We start from the raw sequence: 23203 nt of genomic DNA on the forward strand, positions 1-23203 counted from the left end.
CAAATGGGATGTCTGCATCACCTCCTACAAGGCTCAGTGACTGTTACAGAAAAGGGGCAGAAATCAGGCAGTGAAACAGTGTCTTCTGTAAGTGACCAGACCATTTCACTCCTGAACTCACAGCAATTGTGGTTGCTTCAGTAAGACCTATACATTTAAGTCAGTCAAAATTCAGGCATGAAGTGAGGAGCTTAGGAGTCCTCACTCTTGACTGAAAGACTGCTGGCAGCAGAGGGATGCTGGAAGAGAGTTGATTTTCTTTAAGGGTATGGCCCCTGATAGGTCAGCCTTGCTCCAGCAGAGGCCTGTGCACCCAAGAGTGCATGGGCAGCACAAAGTGGACTCAGTCAGTTATGTAAAAGTAAAACAAACAAACAAACAAACAAACAAACAAACAAAAAACCACACACACACACACACACACACACACACACAAACTGGGCATGGTAGTTCACACTTTTCACTCCAGCACTTTGGCAAAGACCCATAGATCTCTGTGAGTTCAAAGTCAGCCTAATCTACATAGCAAGTTCCAGGCCAGACCAGGCTACATAGTGAGACCCTATCTCAAAAAGTTAAAAAGAGTAAATGAAGTTCACAGTGGTGAGGCTGTGAGGATGGATCTGGGAGGAGTTAGGTGGAAGAATGGAAGCTGAATATATGTAAGATACATTGCATGAAATTCTCAAAGAATTAATAAAAATACTATATCTAAAAAAGAAGAAAAATGTCCTGTGCTGACGTCTCTGATGGGCTGGGCCTCATCAAAGCAGACAGTAAGTTCAGTAAGGTCCATTCTATGACAATGAAACAACACTAATAAATTGAGCTCTGTGTAGCCAGATATTGTGCTTATTGCTTTTTATGGCTGGAGAGATGGTTCAGCAGTTAGGAGCACTGACTGCTCTTCCAGAGGAGCTGGGTTCAGTTCCCAGAACCCACACAGGGGCTCAGAACCATCTGTAATTCCAGTTCCAGGGGATCCAACACCTTCTAGCCTTAGCATCAAACACGCACATGGTACACAGATATATATACAGACAAAACACATAAGATTAACAAAATATGTTTAAAGTTTTCAAGACAGGGTCTCACTATTTAATAAACCTGGATAGCCTCAAATTTGAGATCCTCCTGCCTTAGCTTCCCATGTTCTGGGCATACAAGTATGTATCATGTGCCTGATATAAATTTTCTTAACATTGCTACTCTAAGAAGTGGCCATTAAACACTCTGTCGTGCTAGAACTCTCATCCAATGACTGAGGGAAGCAGATGCAAAGATCCATGGCCAGGCCCCAGGTGGAGCTCCAGGAGTCCAATTGGTGAGAAAGAGGAGGGATTGTATGAGCAAGAATTGTTGAGACCATGATTGGAAAAAGCACAGGGACAAATAGCCAAACTAGTGAAACACATGAACTATGAACCAATAGCTGAGGAGCCCCCAACTGGATCAGGCCCTCTGGATAAGTGAGACAGTTAAATAGCTTGAACTGTTTGGGAGACACCCAGGCAGTGGGACCAGGACCTGTCCTTAGCACATGAGCTGGCTGTTTGGAACCTGGGGCCTATGCAGGGACACTTTGCTCAGCCTGGGAGGAGGGGACTGGACCTGCCTGGACTGAATTCACCAGGTTTAAATGAATCCCCAGGTGGAAGGCATGGGGGGGGGGGCAGGGGGAGGACAGGGAATCCATGGCTGATATGTAAAATTAAATAAATTAATTAAATTTAAAAAAAGAAGTGGCCATTTTCATTACCCTGATTTTAAAACTTAGGACCTAGGGTATTAGTGAATTAATTTTTTAAAAGATTCATTAAGTTTATTCCATTTTTTATGTGTAAGTGTTTTGCCTGCATGTATGTTTGTGTATGCTTGGTACCTGTAGAGGTCAGAAGATGGTATCAGATGGTAGTTACAAATGGTTGGGAACCACCATGTCAGGGCTGGGATGTGAAACCAGATCTTCTGCAAGAACAAGTACTCATAAATGCTGATCCATTTCTCTAGCCCAAGGGCCATACAATATTTAACATATTCAAGGCCACAAAAGTAGACTCTAAATCCAGTATGTTGATGTTCACATGTTATGACCATTAGCTATGGTATTAGTCTTCCTCCATCTATTCTAACTGCTAGCCTAGTCTAGCACACAGTCTGCAGTGAGCACTTGGCAACATTTGCTAAAGAATGAAGTATACACTGAGTAATGAGGGATTATGGTACTGAAACTGAGAACCTTCTTGACAACCTTGCTCTTTTAAATGTGTGTATGGCCCACACCCATTTGCCCGAGACCCCAGCCACTTCCTGAGACTCAGAGACCAGCCCCCAGCTCCCATCCACCCCAGAACTCCCATCTGGACCAGAGGTGAGTGCCTGGGGTTATAATCAGAGAGGGAACCGCCCCTGGGTCCCACCCCTGGGCACCATCCTGGGAGGACCTGCCCAACTTGGCCCCAGTTTCTGGCCAATCGGCGGGCCCTGTGGGAAGGCTCCCCGTTTCCAAGACCACAGGCAGACCCTGCAGTCTCCACACCCTGCCCCCACACCCATTTGCCTGAGACCCCAGACACTTCCTGAGACTCAGAGACCAGCCCCCAGCTCCCATCTGCCCTGGTTCTCCCATCTGGACCAGAGACCAGAGAGACCATCCAGTGGACACTACAACCTCAACACCTTGCCCCCACACCCATCTGCTGGAGACCCCAGCCACTTCTGGAGACTTAGAGACCAGTGTCCAGCATTCCATCCTGCCCCGGAACTCACATCTGGACCAGAGAGCTCCCAGCTCCCATCTGCCCTGGAACTCCTATCTGGACAAAAGGAGCTCCCATCTGGAGGAGATAAGGAGATCCCAGGGACTTCCTGAGACTCAGAGTCCAGCCCCCCAGCTCCTATCTGGCCAGCACTCTTATCTGGACCAGAGCTCCCATCTGGCCAAGAGCTTCCATCTGGACCAGAGAGAGGCTCCCTAAATCTGTCAGCTCTGTCTGGACCAAGTACACTGATAAGACCAAGAACGAACCCACAAGGAGATGGGCAGATGCCAAGGCACAAGTACATACAACAAAATAAAGAGCAATACAGCATCACCAGAACCTAGCCCTTCTCCAACTGAACATCACAGAATGGAAGAAGAAGAAGAAGAAGAAGAAGAAGAAGAAGAAGAAGAAGAAGAAGAAGAAGAAGAAAACAACCTTATAAGTAACATCATGAAGAGGCTAGAGCCTTATATAGGAGAAATAAAAAATAAAGTGGAGGAACAGACAAACAAAAAATGGGAAGAATGTTATAAAAAAAAAAACTGGAGGAAAGGACAATTAAAGCAGAAGAAAACAATAAGTCCCTGAAAGAAAATCAGGAAAAAACAAGGGAAACAGTCCAAGACCTGAAGAGGGAAACAGAAAAAAATGAAGAAGACACTAGCAGAAGGAATGCTGGAAATAGAAAATCTGAGTAAACAAACAGGAACTTCAGATGCAAGTATAACCAACAGAATGCAAGAGATGGAAGAGAGGATCTCTGGTGTTGAAGATACGGTAGAAGAAATAGATTCATCAGTCAAAGAAAACAGTAAAACCAACAAAGTCATGACCCAAAATGTCCAAGAAATTTGGGACACCATGAAAAGACCAAACCTATGAATAACAGGGATAGAGGAAGGAGAAGAATACCAACTCAAAGGCACAGAAAATATGTTTAACAAGATCATAGAAGGAAACTTTCCCAACTTAAAGAAGGAAATGCCTATGAAGATACAAGAAGCCTATAGAACACCAAACAGACTAGACCCCCAGAAAAAGTCCCCTTGCCACATAATAATTAAACAACTAAATGTACAGAATAAAGAAAGAATATTAAGGGCAGCAAAAGAAAAAGACCAAGTGACTTACAAAGGCAAACCCATCAGAATAACACCCAACTTCTCAATGGAGACTTTGAAAGCCAGAAGGACCTGGACAGATATAATGCAGACGCTAAGAGACCATGGATGCCAGCCTAGACTAATATACCCAGCAAAACTCTTAATCATCATAGATGCAATGAACAAGACCTTCCAAGACAAAACCAGATTTAAACAATACTTATGCACAAACCCACCCTACAGAAAGCACTAGAAGGAAAATTCCAACCTAAGGAAGGCAGATACACCCATGAAAACACAGGCAATAGATAACACCACAGCAGTAAACCCCAAAGAAGAGAAGTACACACACACTACCACCAAATAATAAAAATAATAAGAGGAACAAACAATCACTGGTCATTAATATCCCTTAATATCAATGGGCTTAATTCACCTCTAAAAAGACACGGACTAACAGAATGGATATGAAAACAGGATCCATCTTTCTGCTGCATACAAGAAACACACCTCAAGTTCAAAGACAGACACCTCCTAAGAATAAAAGGCTGGGAAAAGACTTTCCAATCAAATGGAAATAAGAAATAAGCTGGTGTAGCCATCTTAATATCCAGCAAAACAGACTTCAAACTAAAATCAATCAAAAGAGATGATGAAGGACATTACATACTCATCTCAGGAAAGATCCACCAAGATGAAGTCTCAATTCTGAACATTTATGCCCCAAACACAAGGGTACCCACATATGTAAAAGAAACGTTACTAAAGCTTAAATCACATATAAAACCCCACATATTAATAGTGGGAGACTTCAACACCCCACTTTCACCTCTGGACAGATCGGCAAATTGAAACTTAACAAAGACATAATGGTCTTAACTGATGTTATGGCTCAAATGGATATCTACAGAACATTCCACCTAAACAAAAAAGAATATACCTTCTTTTCAGCACCCCATGGAACCTTCTCTAAAATCGACCACATACTTGGCCACAAAACAAATCTCAACAGATACAAAACAATTAGAATAACCTCCTGTGTTCTGTTGGACCACCATGGTTTAAAGTTAGATTTCAACAACAGAAAAAACTACAGAAATCCTACAATCTCATGGAAACTGAATAATGCTCAACTGAATCACCAATGGGTTAAGGAAGAAATAAAGAAAGAAATTAAAGACTTCCTAGAGATCAATGAAAATGAATACACCACATACCCAAACTTATGGGACACTATGAAAGCAGTGCTAAGAGGGAAATTCATAGCACTAAATGCCCACAAAAAGAAGCTGGAGAAATCTCACGCTAGTGACTTGACAGCACACCTGAAAGCCCTTGAACAGGAAGAAGCAAAGTCTCCCAGGAGGAACAGATGCCAGGAAATTATCAAATTGAGAGGTGAAATCAACAAAATAGAAATAAAGAGAACAATACAAAGGATTAATGAAAGAAAGAGTTGGTTCTTTCAGAAGATCAACAAGATAGACAAGCCCTTATCCAAACTAACCAAAAGACAGAGAGAGAGCATCCAAATTAACAAAATTAGAAATGAAAAGGAGGACATAAAAGCAGACAATGAGGAAATCCAGAGAATCATCAGGTCATACCTCAAAAACCTCTACTCCACAAAACTGGAAAATCTAAAAGAAATGGACAATTTTCTGGATAGGTATCACATACCTAAGTTAAATCAAGACCAGATAAACCATTTAAATAGTCCAATAACCCCTAAGGAAATAGAATCAGTCATTAAAAGCCTCCCAACCAAAAAAAGCCCAGGACCAGATGGTTTCACTGCAGAATTCTACCAGATCTTCAAAGAAGACTTAATACCAATACTCTTTAAATTGGTCCACACAATAGAAGCAGAAGGAATATTACCAAATTCCTTGTATGAGGCTACAATTACCCTGATTCCTAAACCAAAGATGCAACTAAGAAAGAGAACTACAGACCGATCTCCCTCATGAACATTGATGCAAAAATACTCAATAAAATACTGGCAAACAGACTCCAAAAACACATCAAAACAATTATCCACCATGATCAAGTAGGCTTCATCCCAGGATGCAAGGGTGGTTCAACATACAAAAGTCTGTCAATGTAATACACCATATAATCAAACTCAAAGAAAAAAACCACATGATCATCTCACTAGATGCAGAAAAGGCACTTGACAAAATCCAACACCCCTTCAAGATAAAGGTCTTGGAGCGATCAGGAATACAGGGAACATACCTAAACATAAGAAAGGCAATCTACAGCAAGCTAATAGCCAACATCAAATTAAATGGAGAGAAACTCAAAGCAATACCACTAAAATCAGGAACAAGGCAAGGCTGTACCCTCTCCCCATACTTACTCAATATAGTACTTGAAGTTCTAGCCAGAGATATAAGACAACATAAGGAGATTAAGGGGATACAAATTGGAAAGGAAGAAGTCAAGCTTTCCCTATTTGCAGATGACATGGTAGTATACATGAGTGACCCCAAAAATTCAACCAAGGAATTGATACAGCTCCTAAAAACCTTCAGCAACATTGCAGGACACAAGATCAACTCAAAAAAATCAGTAGCCCTCCTGTATACAATAGACAAACAGGATGAGAAGGAAATCAGAGATACATCACCCTTTACAATAGCGACAAATGATATAAAATACCTTGGGGTTACTCTAACTAAGCATGTGAAGGACCTATATGACAAGAACTTTAAGTCCCCAAAAAAAGAAATTGAAGAAGATGTCAGAAAATGGAAAGATCTCCCATGCTCATGGATAGGCAGGATTAACATAGTAAAAATGACGATCTTACCAAAAGCAATCTACAGATTCAATGCAATCCCCATCAAATTACCAACACAATTCTTCACAGATCTGGAAAGAACAATACTCAACTTCATATGGAAAAGCAAAAACCCAGGATAGCCAAAAGAATCCTGTACAATAAAACAACCTCTGGAGGCATCACGATCCCTGACCTCAAGCTCTACTATACAGCTACAGTAATAAAAACAGCTTGGTACTGGCATAAAAATCAACATGTGAACCAATGGAATCGAATTGAAGACCCTGACATTAACCCGCACCCCTATGAACATAAAATTTTTGACAAAGAAGCCAAAAATGTACAATGGAAAAAAGAAAGCATCTTCAACAAATGGTGCTGGCATAACTGGATGTCAATGTGTAGAAGGCTGCAAATAGATCCATATCTGTCACCGTGCACAAAACTTAAGTCCAAGTGGATCAAAGACCTCAACATAAATCCAGTTACTCTGAACCTGATAGAAGAGAAAGTAGGAAGTACTCTTGAACGCATTGGTACTGGAGATCACTTTCTAAACATAACACCAGTAGCACAGACACTGAGAGAAACAATCAATCAATGGGACCTGTTGAAACTGAGAAGCTTTTGTAGAACATAGGACACGGTCAACAAGACAAAGCGACAGCCTACAGAATGGGAAAAGGTCTTCACCAACCAACCCCACATCTGACAGAGGGCTGATATCCAGAATATATAAAGAACTCAAGAAATTAGACATTAAAATGCCCAAAAGTCCAATTAAGAAATGGGCTATAGAACTAAACAGAGAATTCTTAACAGAGGTAGTTCAAATGGCTGAAAGACATTTAAGGAATTGCTCAACATCCCTAATTATTCAGGAAATGCAAATCAAAACGACTCTGAGATACCACCTTATACCTGTCAGAATGGCTAAGATCAAAAGCACAGAAGACAGCTTATGCTGGAGAGGATGTGGAGCAAGGGGAACTCTCTTCCACTGCTGGTGGAAATACAAGCTTGTGCAGCCACTTTGGAAATCAATATGGCACTTCCTTAGAAAATTGGGAATCCATCTCCCCCAAGACCCAGATGTAGCACTCTTGGGCATATACCCAAGGAATGCTCAATCATACCACAAGGGCATTTGCTCAGCTATGTTCATATCAGCATTGTTTGTAATACCCAGAACCTGGAAACAACCTAGATGCCCTTCAACTGAAGAATGGATAAAGAAAATATGGTACATATACACAATGGAGTACTACTCAGCAGAGAAAAGCAATGACATCATGAGGTTTGCAGGCAAATGGATGGATCTAGAAAAAATCATCCTGAGTGAGGTAACCCAGACTCAGAAGGACAAACCTGGTATGTACTCACTCATAGGAGGATACTAGATGTAAAACAAAGATGACTAGACTGCTACACAACTCCAGGGAGGCTACCTAGAAAACAGGACCCTAGGAAAGACACAGGGATCACCCAATGACAGGGAAATGGATGAGGTCTACATGAACAACCTGGACGAGAGTGGGAGAAATGAAGGGCAAGGTTTGAGGGAAGGGAGGCTTGGGGGAGCAGGAGATCCCAGCTGGATCAGGAACAGAAAGGGAGAACAAGGAATGGTAGACATGATGGATGAGGACCACATGAGAACAGGAGTGGGCAGAGTGTTGGAGAGGTCCCCTGAGGTCCACAGTGATGCATCCTCTGTAGACTGCTGGCAGTGGTCGAGAGAAAGCCTGATCTGACCTAGTCTGGTGATCAGATGGCCAAACACTCTGACAGTCAGGCTGATGGAAGTGGATGCAGAGATCCTCAGCCAGGCCCCAGGTGGAGCTCCATGTGTCCAGTTGTCGAGAAGGAGGAGGGACTGTGGGAGCGTGAATTGTTGAGCTCAGGATTGGAAAAAGCACGGGGACAAAAGGCCAGATGAACGGAAGCACATGAATTGTGAACCAAAGGCTGTGGATCCCCCAGCTGGATCAGGCCCTCTGGATAAGTGAGACAGTTGTGTGGCTTGGACTGTTTTGGAGGCATCCAGGCTGTGGGACCTGGACCTGTCCTTAGTGCATGGGCTGGCTGTTTGGAACCTGGAGCTTACACAGGGACACTTTGCTCAGCCTGGAAGGAGGGGACTGAACCTGCCTGTACTGAATCCACCAAGTTTAAATGAATCCCCAGGGGAGTCTCGGCCCTGGAGGAGATGGGAATGGAGGGGAGGGGATGATGTGGGAAGGTGGGGGTGGGGGTGGGAGCGGGGAGGACAGGGGAACCCATGGCTGATATGTAAAATTAAAACACAAATATAATTTTAAAAGGGGGGAAAATGTGTGTATGGTCATATATTGTTTTCAGATGCTAATTTTTATCTTTTAGCTCAGGCTGGCTTCAAACCACTGTGTCTGTGAAGATAACTCAGCACTTTTGATCTTCCTGCCTTCAACACCCAAGTGTTAGAATTATAGACATGAATCCAGTGATGGGAATTGAACCTAGGGTCTCATGTATGCTTGGCAAGCAATCTACCAACTGAGCTACATCCCCAGTTCCTGTTTGTTTTTTAAATGCACTTTTGCTTGGCTTCATTTTCCCAAGCCAGAGTGACATCATGTTACTATTATCACCATTTCCCAAGCATCTGTAACATACTTTATATAGAACATATACTTAGATCTAAGAACTTCAAATCTACTTTGTATGATCTAGATTTTTCTTTTGCCTATCTTTTGCATGTTGAATCAGCTTTGAATCTAATGTTCCATTTTCATTTATAATTGCTGAAACATTTACATTATGCATTATGGATGTTCATAATTAGAAAGGGCTTGAGAGACATCTCCAATCATTTCATTTTAAAAACAAGAAAGAAAAAGAAAGGCTTGAAATAATAGCTCCATAATGACAACTTTTCTGGAACTTGCTATATGCCATTCTCTGAACCAATTATCCAACAACTCTCCTCTAACAATCCAGTAAGGTAGCTGCCATTCACAACTCCATTCTGCAATTTCTGCAGAAACTGAAGCAGGGTGGTTTGTTCATAAGACTAGTAATTAGTAAAGTCAAAGTTTGAATCCAGACCCACCCAGCTACAAACCTGAACTTTCAGCCACTACCCTATATGATCTGTCTAGGGGGTCACTTAGTTTATCAGAGGCAATGCCGGACCAGAATGAAAGTCTATAGTATCTCAGCCCTGTCATCTTTATTGCTACGCTACCTCAGATTCCTTGATGTTTCTGAGGGCCATAACATCGGGGAAAGATTTGGAGCAGTTGAAAAATGATGGTTTGCTGATTTCAAAAAGTATGTTTTCATGGTTCCAAGTGTACCCAGAAAATGAATTCTCCAGGTTCAATCTGGAGAGAGGGAACAGGATATCTCTGCAGTGATAATGCAGCACTTACATAGATAATGGAGAGGATGCCATTGTAGTTTTTGGTTGAAACATTGAGCATGATCTTTAGCTGTGAGACCAGCACTTGGAAGGCAGCAGCTGTTGTGAATCCACCAACCAAAGGGTCTGCCAAATACCTCACTATGAATCCAATCTGCAGACCTCCAAATATCAGCTAGGGTAAGAAGAAAGGAGAAAGTTAGATGTTTACCTGAGAGATGGAACAATTCTTTGGACTAAAGAAATAAACATTGTATCAGTGAAAACACTTGCTCCACTGCCCCAGTGCTCACCCTGGGTTGAATCACTTGCATTCTGTTTGCTTTCTTTTCTCAGACTTTGGTAACAAATGATTCTGGTTTTTATTTGTTTGTTTGGTTGGTTTTTGTTTTCAAAGTCATTTTAGTATCTGACAAAAACAGTGTTATTTAGAAAATAACATTAGAACTAAAAATAATTTTTAGTTCAAGGAGTTTGTCTTGCAGTTAGATACATCTTTAAATCTGCTCATCTTAAAATTAATTATTTCAAATAAGACTTACATTCATCTGTGTTTACATGTAAGCCTATTTATTACCTGTATGATTCCTACTAGAAGAGTGAGGGTGCTTGCAATTAGCACTCTGGCCGCATCTCTGGTTCCGGTATCTAACGTGGTCATGTTTGATGCACTTCCGTTACCACTGGGCACAAGAAAGTGGTCATCTGGAGCCATGCTCAGAACAACAGATCCCACCATTAAACTGACCACAGGGAAAGGTCCTGGGGAAAAAGGCTTTGTCAATTAGCCTATAATGAATCACAGACATTTAGATTCAACATGTCTATGTACAATTAGAAAGGTGTGTGATAGTTAGCTAAAACAACTAATCAATAATGAATCACAGACATTTAGAATCAACATGTCTATGTACTATTAGAAAGGTGTGTTGTAGTTGGCTGCAACTAAGAATTACTGTTCACAGAAGCTGAGAATCTCAAGGCATTCCTGACTCAGAGAAAACAAGATGTAGGTAGATGGTAATAAAGCAATGTTGAGCATACTTTGTGAGTGTATAGGAAGGATACCAGGCCCTCCTGTGTGGGATCCTCATGTCACAGGGTATGGGAGTTATCAGGAAAGATTTCCTGGCAGAGACACAAATAAACTGAATCTTTACTTATTCAATTTAATATTTTCCCCTATGATCTCATCTTTTAGAGTGTCCAAAATCCTGATCTCCAGACACAAGTACCTCTGTCAATATCAATGTCAAGTGTCCAAATTGACAAAGGATTGGAATATGATTTCTTTTTTACCATATGCAGTTAATAACGTCCTATTTTAAAAGTTTTCTCTATTGATTTCTTCTATTTACTACTTATATTTTTTCCATGTTTATGATGATCCTATCCTTTGATTATAAAAGGTGTTATGCTTGAGAGGCCTCAATACCCAAACTTGGTAACCAGGAAAATCTACATGTAGTGAATGCCAGAGGCAAATCCCCTTGTCTCTTATTGACTGGTTCTCCAAAGAAGTTGTTTCAATCAGTAGGCATCTCCTGACCTGCTTCTGCAGACAGATCAGAGGCTAGAGTCTGTGAGAGACACCGTCATGCACAAGGACATAGGATGCAGTTGAGGATAGGACTACATTTGTCTCAAGAGGGTCATCCAGAAAATATACCTGCACATGGATGTAGCAGCAAAATTATCTTCATTGCTGATGTCAAAGTCACATAAAATTATATCAAAACATTTATTTGCTAGAATATTCCAGAAAAAACTACCGTAAATGTTAGGAATGAAAGTAAAACCCATTGTGAGTCATGTCAAGAAGTAATACAAAGCTTCTTCTAAATTGTGTCGGCAGGATTTTGCCAGCCTTCCAATATTCCTTACTGAAATAAATATGTTCCTTAATAAAATAACAAATGTGTATTTGGTGACCATAATTCAGTAAATACAAATTTAACCTAGTGATGTAAGTGGATTTAGATCCTGTAAAGATTTTTTTCCTCTGTCATATGTTGCAAGAGTCACTTTTAAATATAGAGTCAATTTCATTACATTTAAAAATTTTAAGTTGTGATAAAGCTCAAAAGTAAGCTTTAATTTTCAGTCTTTCAATTGCATTTTTTAAAAGCACAGTTATGTATAAAGCTAAACATTTAATAAAGAAAGTGGCAAGGCCCTGAAGTTTGATTCCTCTAAAACTCATTGACAAAGGTCTGGAGGCATTGTATATGTAGCATAGCAGAAACATTTTACAGATGAACAAATATAGCTGTAAAATATGCTTGTAATTACCAACTGAGATGTGTCTTGATGTCCCAAAGACAAAGTATGTCAGGATCGGAAAAAAGGCAGAGTAGAGGCCATATTCAACAGGAACTGCAGCTAGCAGGGCATAAGCCATCCCTAAGGGACAACCAGCACAGTAAGAGTCACAAACAAAAATTACAGCATGTTTTCACCACACAAAGAAATGCTTTTCCATAGACATACTCAGTTTATGGATTCAAAACATCAGCTGGTCCTGTGTGGTTTTCTTGTTTTGCATACAGACTTTAGCTATGCTAAGATGTGGAATATGACTTGGCTGGGATAATGAGAGTTTCTACACCCATCCCCTGCTCACATGAACTGACTCCATTGCTCAGTAATTCAGTCACTGGCTGATGATATCAGTTGGAAAATAATTAAATCAGTTTCGGTATAATTTAGTTAATCCAGTCCCAAAACCCAGACCAGCTTATGTGAATAGTTCTCTATGAACTCATATTTCTCTATGTTCTGAAGGATGCAGGCATCATTGCACTTTATCTTTTTTTTGCTAAAGAGTAGAAGTTAGATTTAAAAAAAAAAAAAAAACACAACTATACCCTGATGAGGGAGGCCGACCCACCAGTGGACTGTGTCAGGCAACCTCTGGGCTATGAATCTCAGGCTATGGAGAAACCAACATATCAGTGGACATGGGAGTTGGAAAAGGATAATGACGTATTCTTTCCTAGTTAAATATTTCAGTAGTCAGCATGCCTTAACACATGGTATATCTCCATAATTCACACTTTAGGAGTGAAAATTCAACCCTTTGACTCCTGAGTCATTAATAGAGGACTGTTTATAATGATTTTTAAAACTTACTAACAACCTAAATAACCCAACACACTTGCACTTATATTTATCTACTGAATGAATATCTCCCAATAAGGAAACAGTTAGCTAAATTATACTTAAACATGATGATTCTATGTTGTAGAGGGTTTTTGGAGGGGAGTGGAATAGAATTGATGTAATATAAAGAAATATGTTTCCCTAATAGTAAAACTTTAAAAAGTTACATTTTAATTTATTTTGTGTATGTGTTGTGAAGGCAGTAAGGAGTAGATGTGTGCAGCACAGCATGTGTGTGAAGAAGAGAGCAGAGCTTCTGAGAGTTGGTTCTCGCTACAGTTTGTGTCCTGGGGGTCAAACCAGGTCCTCATACAAATGCATTGATTTTTTGAAAATTTTGTATGTGTGTGTGTGATTTGCACACACGTGTGTGTTCAGGAACTAGAGGCTAAGGAAGGCATCAGATGCTTGCTCTGCAGCTCTCACTGAACCTGGAACTATCCTAGGCTGTCAGCAAGCTGCAGCAGTCTTCCAGTCTCTGCCCCTTCATAGTGCTGGTGTTTAAGCACCCTGATTTTTACACAGGTTCTGGGGACTTACACACAGAGCTCTTCACTGCTGAGCTATCCTCCGACACCTGGGTGCACTTTTTTAATAGTCCAGTTACTGCTAGGAAGTGCAACAATCAGCTCTCCCAGGAACTCTCCCAGGAACAGAAGGAGCAGATTCGCCAAGACACAACAGGAAAAGGAACAGAGCATGAAGGCACAGCCTGCCTGTTTCCTTTGGACAGTTTTCAAGTCCTCAAACTGGGCGTTCCCTGAACAAGGGCTGGATCTCTTCATTTCCCTTCTCTGCACTTCTGCCTACACATCTTTTTTGTTTGTTTGTTTGTTTGTTTGTTTGTTTGTTTGGTTGGTTGGTTTTTGGAGACAGGGTTTCTCTGTGTAGCTTTGCGCCTTTCCTGGAACTCACTTGGTAGCCCAGGCTGGCCTCAAACTCACAGAAATCCGCCTGGCTCTGCCTCCAGAGTGCTGGGATTAAAGGCCTGCGCCACCACCGCAGCTCAACATTTTTGATATAATATGGTTTGTAAAGAAACCTAAACTGTGATTGACAGTGTGAACTCTGCTGATGCACAGACTGGGGAGGATGGTAGCACGTAAGCTAAAATGAAGCCATCTGAAAGGAAAAGCCTTCCACCATGTGAGGATACCACCCCAACAGGCGATGACTTTAGACTACTTAGATTTAAAAACTGAGAAATAAATACCTATTATGTATTAAGTAAATCAATTAATGTCCAAGATAAAAACCAGACAGGAAACTCCCTATAGCTAAGAGTAAAGATTCCAATAAAAGGGCTTGTAGGTCTTTTGTTGCTTAGTAGGAATTTACTTTTTAATATTAAGAATCAAAAGACCCCATACCCTGAGCAAACCCAGACTCTTCTCCCAGCACTTCAAGGGGCCAGCTAGCAAGCAAGTCATAGACTCTGTTACCACTGGAGTCCCTGCTTGAGCCTAGCTCTCGTTAACTGTGGCCTGGAGCCCTCCAGCCTACACACTCTGGAATCTTTACTGGGGCATCCATCACTTTATCATCATAAGACTTCTTCTCTGAACCAACCACTCTGTCCACACCACTGTGCAATCTTGCCCTCACTTCCATCCTGGATCAGCTCAGCCCATGGAATTTCACAAATGTTCCCTTGCCTTCCTTTCACCTGGAACCCCACCTCCAGACATTCATGTGCACCAGAGTAGATTTTAAGCAAGTACATAATCTAGATGGAAGCATTGCACCAAGACTAACCAGTGCTCAAAACATTCCTGATCCCAAGCCCCAGCAAGAACTGAGCTTGGCCTGGTGAGCCAGTTGCATTTCCTTGCAAGTGTGCCTTTCCACTGCCTGGCTGAGCTGCCCAATTTTTGGCTGCACTTATGAGAACATAATGATGGCTGCTGCAGAATGTATTTTATATCTTGCAGCACTCTCTAAGTCCTGTCTGATCCAGCTCAAGGTGGCAAACCTACCCTCAGGGCTGGGTTTAGGACGAAGCAATGAGCTGCCTTGGGGACATTATTTAATTAGGCCCCTGAGAGTATTTTCTTGCTTCACCCAAACCCTGGCCTTGTCCAGTCCTATCTCAGATCACATCAACAGTGACCCTCCCCAACACACTCATCACATCAGATTTCTCCTTTTCCTCCCTGTTTGTTCTCAGGTCCTTTGCATCTTTATGTGGCAGTCTTAGTTCAGCTATCACATGGGTGGCTCCCAGACATCCTGGCTCTGTCTAAATCTCTTCTCTTCAGTTAAGCCTTCCTTACCCACAGTCTATAAAATAGCCCTTCCTTCCCAAATGAGCACCTATCATGCCACATTCCTACCTCTACCATTGGCCTTGATCCACAAGGTCTGTGTCTGTTAGTGATGGCTGAATTCCTGAGGTACAGAATTAGCCACAGAAGTTTATTATGTGCATGAGTGATAAGCAAGTGTGTGTGAGCCATATTTACCTTCCAGAAACTTACCTAGCAAATATAAGTTTATAGCATTATTTCTGGAAAACAAGCTCTCTGTAAAATGAGGAACTACAGTGTACAAGTTAAGAATGTAGAGTCAGATGGGATTCAAGTCCCAGCACTAGCACTCACCCACGCCAAGGTCTAGGCAAGAATTAATAGATTTCTCATTGTTAAAGAGGCTATTCTAATAGTACCCCTCTCTCAGAGTTCATGTAAGAATGAAAGAAAATGTATCTGATACATATTAAGCAAAATTTATCTCCCCCCCACACTGGGGGTTAAATCTAAGACCCCATGCATCCCAGCCAAGCACTCTGCCACTGAACTCCATCTCCCAGTGGTAAAATTTATCTTCATAATACACTTGTCTATGACAACTGAGAATACCTGGGCCCTTTAAAAAACCCACATTTTTTCATGTATACAAATGGTTTATTGCCAGGAATGAAGTTCAGTCCTGTTCACTAAATATTGATTGAGCCACCTACTATAGCTGATCTCTGTGGTAGACAGAGCCTCAACAGCCATGGGATGGAGAAGCTCCTGTTCCCCAGGAGCCCTGGACGCTGCCACTTTATGGTATTTATTTAGTGGTTTTTTGAGAGAGGATTTCTCTGTGTAGACCAGGCTGACTTCAAACTTCAAGATCTACCTGCTTTTGCCTCCCAAGTGCTAGGATTGAAGGCATGCACCATCACAGCCAACTCACTTTACAGACTTTAGAGCCAAAGTATAGAACATGCCCCACCCCTCACTTTTGGGATATAGAGCACACTGGGTCCAACTGAGGCTCCACAGTGGGGCTGCAGATCCTTTTCTTTCTCTGTGGGTATGTCCCTGTGCCTGCTCTGAGTAAACCTGAGTAATCCTTAGCTTATCAAGTATTAGCAGCCTTTGTGCCATAAAAAAAGCACCAAATAAAGAATTCTGCAGCTGGGCAGTAGTGATGCACACTTTTTTATTTTTTGTTCTATTTTTTTTTTTTTGAGACAGGGGTCTCTCTGTGTTGCCCTGACTGTCCTGAAACTCTCTTTGTACACCAGTCTGGTGTGGAACTCAGAGATCTACCTGCCTCTGCCCTCTAAGTGCTGGGATTAAAAACATGTGTCACCACTGCCTGGCCACAGCCATATTTTAATGTACAACATTGCCTAACATTTATTACAAGCTTCTAAAATAGTCTATTTTCAAGCTGTTTCTCCACATGCCCACCCCCTACGCTACTTCCAATTTCTTGGAAGACTCATTTGTCACCTTCAGGAGAACTCTTTGATCACCCTTCTTCCAGGAGGCTATCCCCAATCCTCTAAAAGGGGGTAAAATGCACCTCACTGCCATTGTTCTAGTGGAGGACATCTCTGTTGCCACATCATGCCACAGTTCTTAGCACACTGAACTAGGAGCACTCACTTTTCCATGGGCTATGAGCTCCTTCATGCATCTGAGTCTTGATAATTTACCCAGTTCTGCAACCCACTAGGTAGTCTGTAAATTATACCAAATAAATGAGTTCTGTTGTCATGATGTGGAAGCTTTGGGGAACTGGGAGTACAACCCAAGCTAAGATACTTCTCTCTTTCCTTTAGAGTGCTTTCACACTGCAGGTCAAGATCTGTGCAGGGAATAGAAGTAAAGTAATTCAATGAGCTTAAAGAATTAGCTTTTAAAAACCATCAGAACATAATAGAGAATATCAGAACATATTATTTGTATTACTTTACAAAACTTTCACTATGTGAGTACATACCATGATGCAATGCACATTTCTTTCTGTGTACTGTGGTCAGTATCTTTGGGGATCTCTGGCTTGGGACATCTCTGTAACCTGGAGCCACACAACTAGAGAAACAACAATGTTTCCTAGGAAAATATCTTTATGAAAGAGGAGAATACAGGTGACTCTTTCTACTAAGCACATTAGAGAAAGGGTGAAGGCCTTGGGAGGAGAGTGAGCACTCGGTCCATGGTGGGAGGAGTGGGGAGAAGACAGTAGCTAGCCATAACTTGAGACCTACCCAATAGCATCTTACCTTGCAGGGTGCCCACTAGTCCAGTGCTAACTCCAGAGATGATGTCATTTAGCAACCATTCCTTGACTCTGTATTTGGGGAGCCAGTCCAATATGGGCAGGAGAGTCTTCAGTATACCAAAGGCTCTCTTTCTTGAGCAACTGTCAAAAAGCAGGAAAATAGGATGCCTGATCCAGTTTTGACCATAACCAGTTGCAAATCACAAAGTAATGAAGCAAATTCTGCAGATTTTTAAAAAATAACTAATCAGAAAAATAATTAGTGCCATGAGGAAAATACTGACACTGAAGTGCTTGCAATGGTTTTGCCAAGAACTGTATCTATCCATCCTTTCAAATGCACTATTCTAAGAAACAGAGGATTAAATGTTTCCCACTTCATCCACATTTTTAATCCTCTGAGAAAATATCCCTACACAAGAACCCATTTTCTGACCCAGCCAGAGAATGATCAGTGTGGAGTCTCTGTGTGAGATTAATTTTTATGCTCCTAACATGGGCATTGCCTTCTTTAAAGAAAAATAAACACAGAGCTATTTTGGCAATACAAGCTTAGAGCCACTTTTAACAAAACTTGTAGTGTGATGAATTTATACTTTGTACCATGTGTCACTTAGCAATTGTAATTTAACAACCTGTAGATAAGAAGAAAAATGCCAATAGATAAGACTTCCACTTTTTAAAGGTATTTTTAAATTATATTTATGAAATAATTGCAAAGTTTAATAGGCCATCCAAGTTTGATATTAAGGGATTATTTTAGGTGGATAATAAGACATAATTACATATTTTTAAATCCTTGGAGGTACACAGTAAAAAATGTATGGTGGTCCCTCCTTATCTGACACATGGTTTTGTGAGTTCAACCTATTACAAATAAAAGTAAGAAAAATGTGCTGAACATACGAAGGAGTTTCCCTTTATTTCCTAAACTTTACAGTGTGACAGTGGTTAACAGTGCAGTTACATGGTTTAGATATTATAAATAGTCTAGAGATAATTGAAACTACTGGAGGGTGTATGGATTATATGCAAACATTAAGCTATTATATATATGGAACTTGAAATTTAGGTGGTCTGCTATGGGGGTCCTAAAAACCAATCCCTTATAGATACCAAGGGAGAACGGTAACAGAACAAAAATCCAATACATGGGTTTTTTTAAAAATCATGCTGGAGCCCATGCCTTTAATCCCAGCACTTGGGAGGCAGAGGCAGGCCCGGATCTCTGAGTTCGAGGCCAGCCTGGTCTACAGAGTGAATTCCAGTACAGCCAGGACTGAACAGAGAAATCCTCTCTCACAAAACAAACCTCAAAGAATTAACAAAAATAGTATATTAAAATAATGCTAGAGGAAGCAAGTGAGTGGCGGAAAGTGAGATAAGATGAACTAATCTCATAATGATCATTACTGAAGGGAATGATAGTAAAATCATATATTCTCGGTCTATTTTGCATATACTTTATATATTAGGTAATTAAAGTGTTTTTTAAGAAGAAAATCCGGAGATTATTTGAGTGTCTGCCAAGTTTTTTAAGTTTATGGTGTCTGGTTCTGGGGCTCATTGGGGTTTAGGGACCCACTGCTTCCTGAAGCACTTGGAACTCGTGTCTCCTAGCTTTAATTCCAGGTCTCTGAAAGCGACCCTGACCCTGGTGTGGCCAGGCTTGTCACTTGTTGCTATGAGCTCCTTTCCTACCGCTTTCCCCTAGCCTGGCCTTCACAAGAAGGAAGCACGCAGTCACTGGACCCCAAGGTGCCTTTCAGATTTCATTGAAAAGGGAAAAAGAGAAAAAGTGAAACTGGAGTGGTGTCGTGACCGGACACCCCCTTCTCCAATGGGGTGTTTCTCCAGACAAAGTTGGAGTAATTCCACCTCTATCTTCGGACTGTGCGAGAAAAGCGAGGGCCGCAGGTACGCCGCACCCCACCGCTGGGCACGCGCTTCTTTCCCCTGAGGGTCGCCCCGCACCTGCCGGCTGCCCCTGTACCTGCAGCTCCGCGCCAGGCTGTCCCGCAGCGTCCTGCGCTCCTGCAGGCGCCGCTCGCGCTGATGCTGGAAGGCGAGCTCGCTGTACACTGGCCGCGACACCACGTAGCTGCAGCTGTACTCGGCGAGCTGCGGCGGCTCCGACCTGCTGCTCGGCGCTGCCATGGCCTGCGAATCCAAGGACCACGGGTCGGGAGGGGAGGCGATGAGAAAAGCACCGGGCAAGCAGTCGGAAGCTGACACCTGTGGTAGCCGCGATAGAGAGCTGGCCGACCCTTCAGTTCTTGGCGCTGGCGACAAACCGCCCCAAGGCCACCTGAAGGACAGAAACTGAGGACTCCAGTGTCTCCCGCACTAGATACCCGGGAATGTTCAGGGAGTGAGCCTCACTTTGAGGACTTGGGCTGTTGGACTGAGTGCTCTCCCTCGGCAGTCAGGGCGCTGTCCGAGTTCTGAAATTTCCCCTGGACGGGACCCGGGCGCTTGAGACAGGGAAAGGGTCCCGCATTTCCTGCACTCAGTAGGAGAGGCAGCTCCACGCTCACCCCGGGCTGCAGCAGTGCAGTCCCGCTTGCGGAAAGGTATGGCGACTTTCCCGGTCCTGTGCCTAGTTTCCTTTTGTTCCGCCTTTTCTCATGCCTCTCCTGCCTTGCCCGCCGTCGCCTGACCAGTCCCATCCCTAGAGAGTTACAACCGGGCGAGGTGTAGCTGACTTCATCTTCTGAGATGAACTCACCTGTTTGGGCTCCTGTGCTCTCTGCCTGCCCGGAATGCCCTGGGAACAGTCTTCCTGCTGCCTTTATAGTGCTCACCAAAGCAGTAGGACGCTTTATTTATGGAGCAACAGACACCTTGGTCGAACAGAAGGACCCAGAGAAAGCAATCTTTCCCCATAAATCTTAACCAGGAAAAAAAAATCCTACCTCTCCTGAGTTCTCTCCCTTTCCCAAACCCAGCGGGCTGTGACTCTTGGCCACCAGATCTTCATTCATACCACGACTACTAGGGGGCTGTGAAGCCAGGTACAGGCCAGAGCTTCCATATTGAGGGACCCTGGTTCCTAGGCTGTTAGAATCCACAGCCTGGTCCAGGCTCACTTACACCAAGTAAAGAAGTCAGTGGGTGTACTGAAGAGGCTATAATCTACTCACTGATTTTAGACGCAAATTCTTTTCACTTTTGTGCATGTGTCTAATTCACAAACTTGGATGTGTAGGCGGTCCGATTCTCACCTGACCCTTTGACTCTTTGATTTGTTCTTCTCCAACTAGATAATCAGGAGGTGATCCACTGGGACGAGCAAGAATCAAGACAAGGAAGAGTGGGGGATTTTGATCTATCCTGTTTTGTATTCTATTGGGAATCTGGCTGAAACTAATGAAAGGTTAAAATAAGGTCAGAAGGGTTTGGAACTTCAGATCATTTGTGCCTGGTTAGTATTCTGAAGCAAATGCAGAAGAGGCTCAAAAGCATGGACCCTCTGGACACCAAGTTCAGCCACTCACTTGGGAATCACAGACCATGACAATTTTATAAATTCCCAGAAATAAAATTTCTCTTAGGAGAACTCTGGTGTAAATACCCTAGTCAATATGTTGCAAGCATGTGTGGTTTCCCACCCCCCTCCAATGAGGGATGAATGAATCACCAGCTTTCAACAGATTTTCAAAGGATTACTTGACCCAAAGAGGTCAAGAACCAGGCAGGCATGGTGGCATGCACCTATAGTCTCAGGAGACTTGGGAGGCAAAGATGGGAGGGTCACTTGAGTCCATGAGTTTGAGACCAGGTTGTGCAACAGAGAGGGAGGAGAGAGAGAGAGAGAGAGAGAGAGAGAGAGAGAGAGAGAGAGAGAGAGAGAGAGAGAGAGAGAGAGAGATTTAAAAACTATTAAAAATGGAAGAAAACTTGTCCCACTTCCCATCTGCTCTCTACGGCCTGTACACAGTCAAAATGTGACTATCCATTCTTACCTAGTGTCATACCTTACCACTATTATGGACTTTGACCCTCTGGAACCATCAGCCAAAAATAAGTTTCCTCTCTAAATTGCTTTTGGTCATAGAAACAGAGAAGTAGCAGACACACTATAAGAATTTGGTTCAGTGATAATAATGATATGTGTGAAGATGTATTGATGAAATGTGATATTTTATATACTATTGTAGAAAATTAATAATACTGACAAAGAATTTGGGGAGTTGTGAGATGGTTCAGTAAATAAGGAACTTGCCACCAAGACTGTCTGCCGACCTGAGTTCAATTCTCAGGAGAGAACCTACTCCTATGAGTTATTCTGTGACTCCTACAGCATTCTGTGTTACTTCCATACTCACAAAAAAAGTAAATAAAATGTAATAAAACTTTTTTTAGAATTTGGTTTAATCATCTCTGTGTATTATGCCCTGTATCTGAACACCAATACTGCTTTCCCCATCCTATTAAAAGTATTTTCTATAGCAAAACTAAACATCCATGAACAGAATAGCATCTGCATTATAGGATTTGATAAGACCATAGATAGCTGAAAGACTTTATCTTTTAAATAGCTAAGTGGATCAGCTAGATGGTTCACTGGGTAAAAGGCACTTGCTGCCAAGCCTGATGACCTGAGTTTGGTCCTTGGGACCTACAAGAAAAAAAGAACTGCCTCCTACGAATTGTCATCTGACCTCCATATGCTGCCCCACAAAAATAAGTAAGTAAATTAAAAATAAATGAATACATAAAACATAAAATCAGGGGAGAGTGTGAGGTAAATACACGCCATCTCACTAGTTATATTAACCTCCTCAGATTACTCACATTGGCTTTATAAATCAAGTCTCGCCTGTTTCACATAGAAGTAGGTGGCTCTTATTTGCCAGAATTTAATCACATCCAAAGTTTTTTTCCAAAGAAGTGAGTGTGTCACTTCAAAATAGAGATCTGAGGGCAATATTGCTACCTTCTGATACATCTCAGTTATTGCTGATTTAAAGGCCGGATGAGGTAGCACACTGCTGTCACCCAGCACTCAGGAGGCAGAAGCAGGAACAGAGCCAGAATTTCAGGGTCAGCATGGTCTACATAGAAAGTTCCAGACCTGGAATGGAGAAATGGCTCAGAGGTTCAGAGCACTGGCTCCTCTTCCAGAGGACCTGGGTTCAATTCCCAACACCCACACAGCAGCTCACAACTGTCTGTAACCCTAATTTCAGGAGATCTTGCACCTTCACACAGACATACATGTAGGCAAACCATTAATGCACATAAAATAAAATAAAGAAGTTCCAGACCAACTAGGGCTATATGAGTTCCTGAATCCTGCTGTGGATATCGTTCTGTATAAATAAAATACTGATTGGCCAGTAGCTAGGCAAAAAGTATAGGTGGGACAAGCAAAAAAGAAATTTCTGGGAAGTGGAAGGTTGAGGCAGAGAGACACTGCCAGCCACCGCCATGAGAAGATGTTAAGATACTGGTAAGCCACAAGCCATGTGGCAACTTG

General features: G+C 42.1%; 2 protein-coding genes across 2 annotated transcripts in view; one reads left to right on the forward strand and one right to left on the reverse strand.

Annotated features, from left to right (window-relative positions):
• The window catches only part of Slc26a4 (solute carrier family 26 member 4), a 55365-nt gene extending 35365 nt beyond the window's left edge, over positions 1-20000 (reverse strand). Inside the window, exons 1-5 of the mRNA XM_036206122.1 lie at positions 19715-20000; positions 17723-17862; positions 12352-12462; positions 10637-10821; positions 10070-10234 (exon numbers count right to left, since the gene is read on the reverse strand). Coding sequence (XP_036062015.1) covers positions 10070-10234; positions 10637-10821; positions 12352-12462; positions 17723-17862; positions 19715-19878 — 765 coding nt within the window. The 5' untranslated portion in view covers positions 19879-20000. The remainder of the gene's footprint in view (positions 1-10069; positions 10235-10636; positions 10822-12351; positions 12463-17722; positions 17863-19714) is intronic.
• The window catches only part of LOC118595502 (40S ribosomal protein S6-like), a 101766-nt gene that overhangs the window by 55473 nt on the left and 23090 nt on the right, over positions 1-23203 (forward strand). The window lies entirely within an intron of this gene.

This window comes from Onychomys torridus, chromosome 14 (assembly GCF_903995425.1).
Source record: "Onychomys torridus chromosome 14, mOncTor1.1, whole genome shotgun sequence".
NCBI lineage: Eukaryota > Metazoa > Chordata > Mammalia > Rodentia > Cricetidae > Onychomys > Onychomys torridus.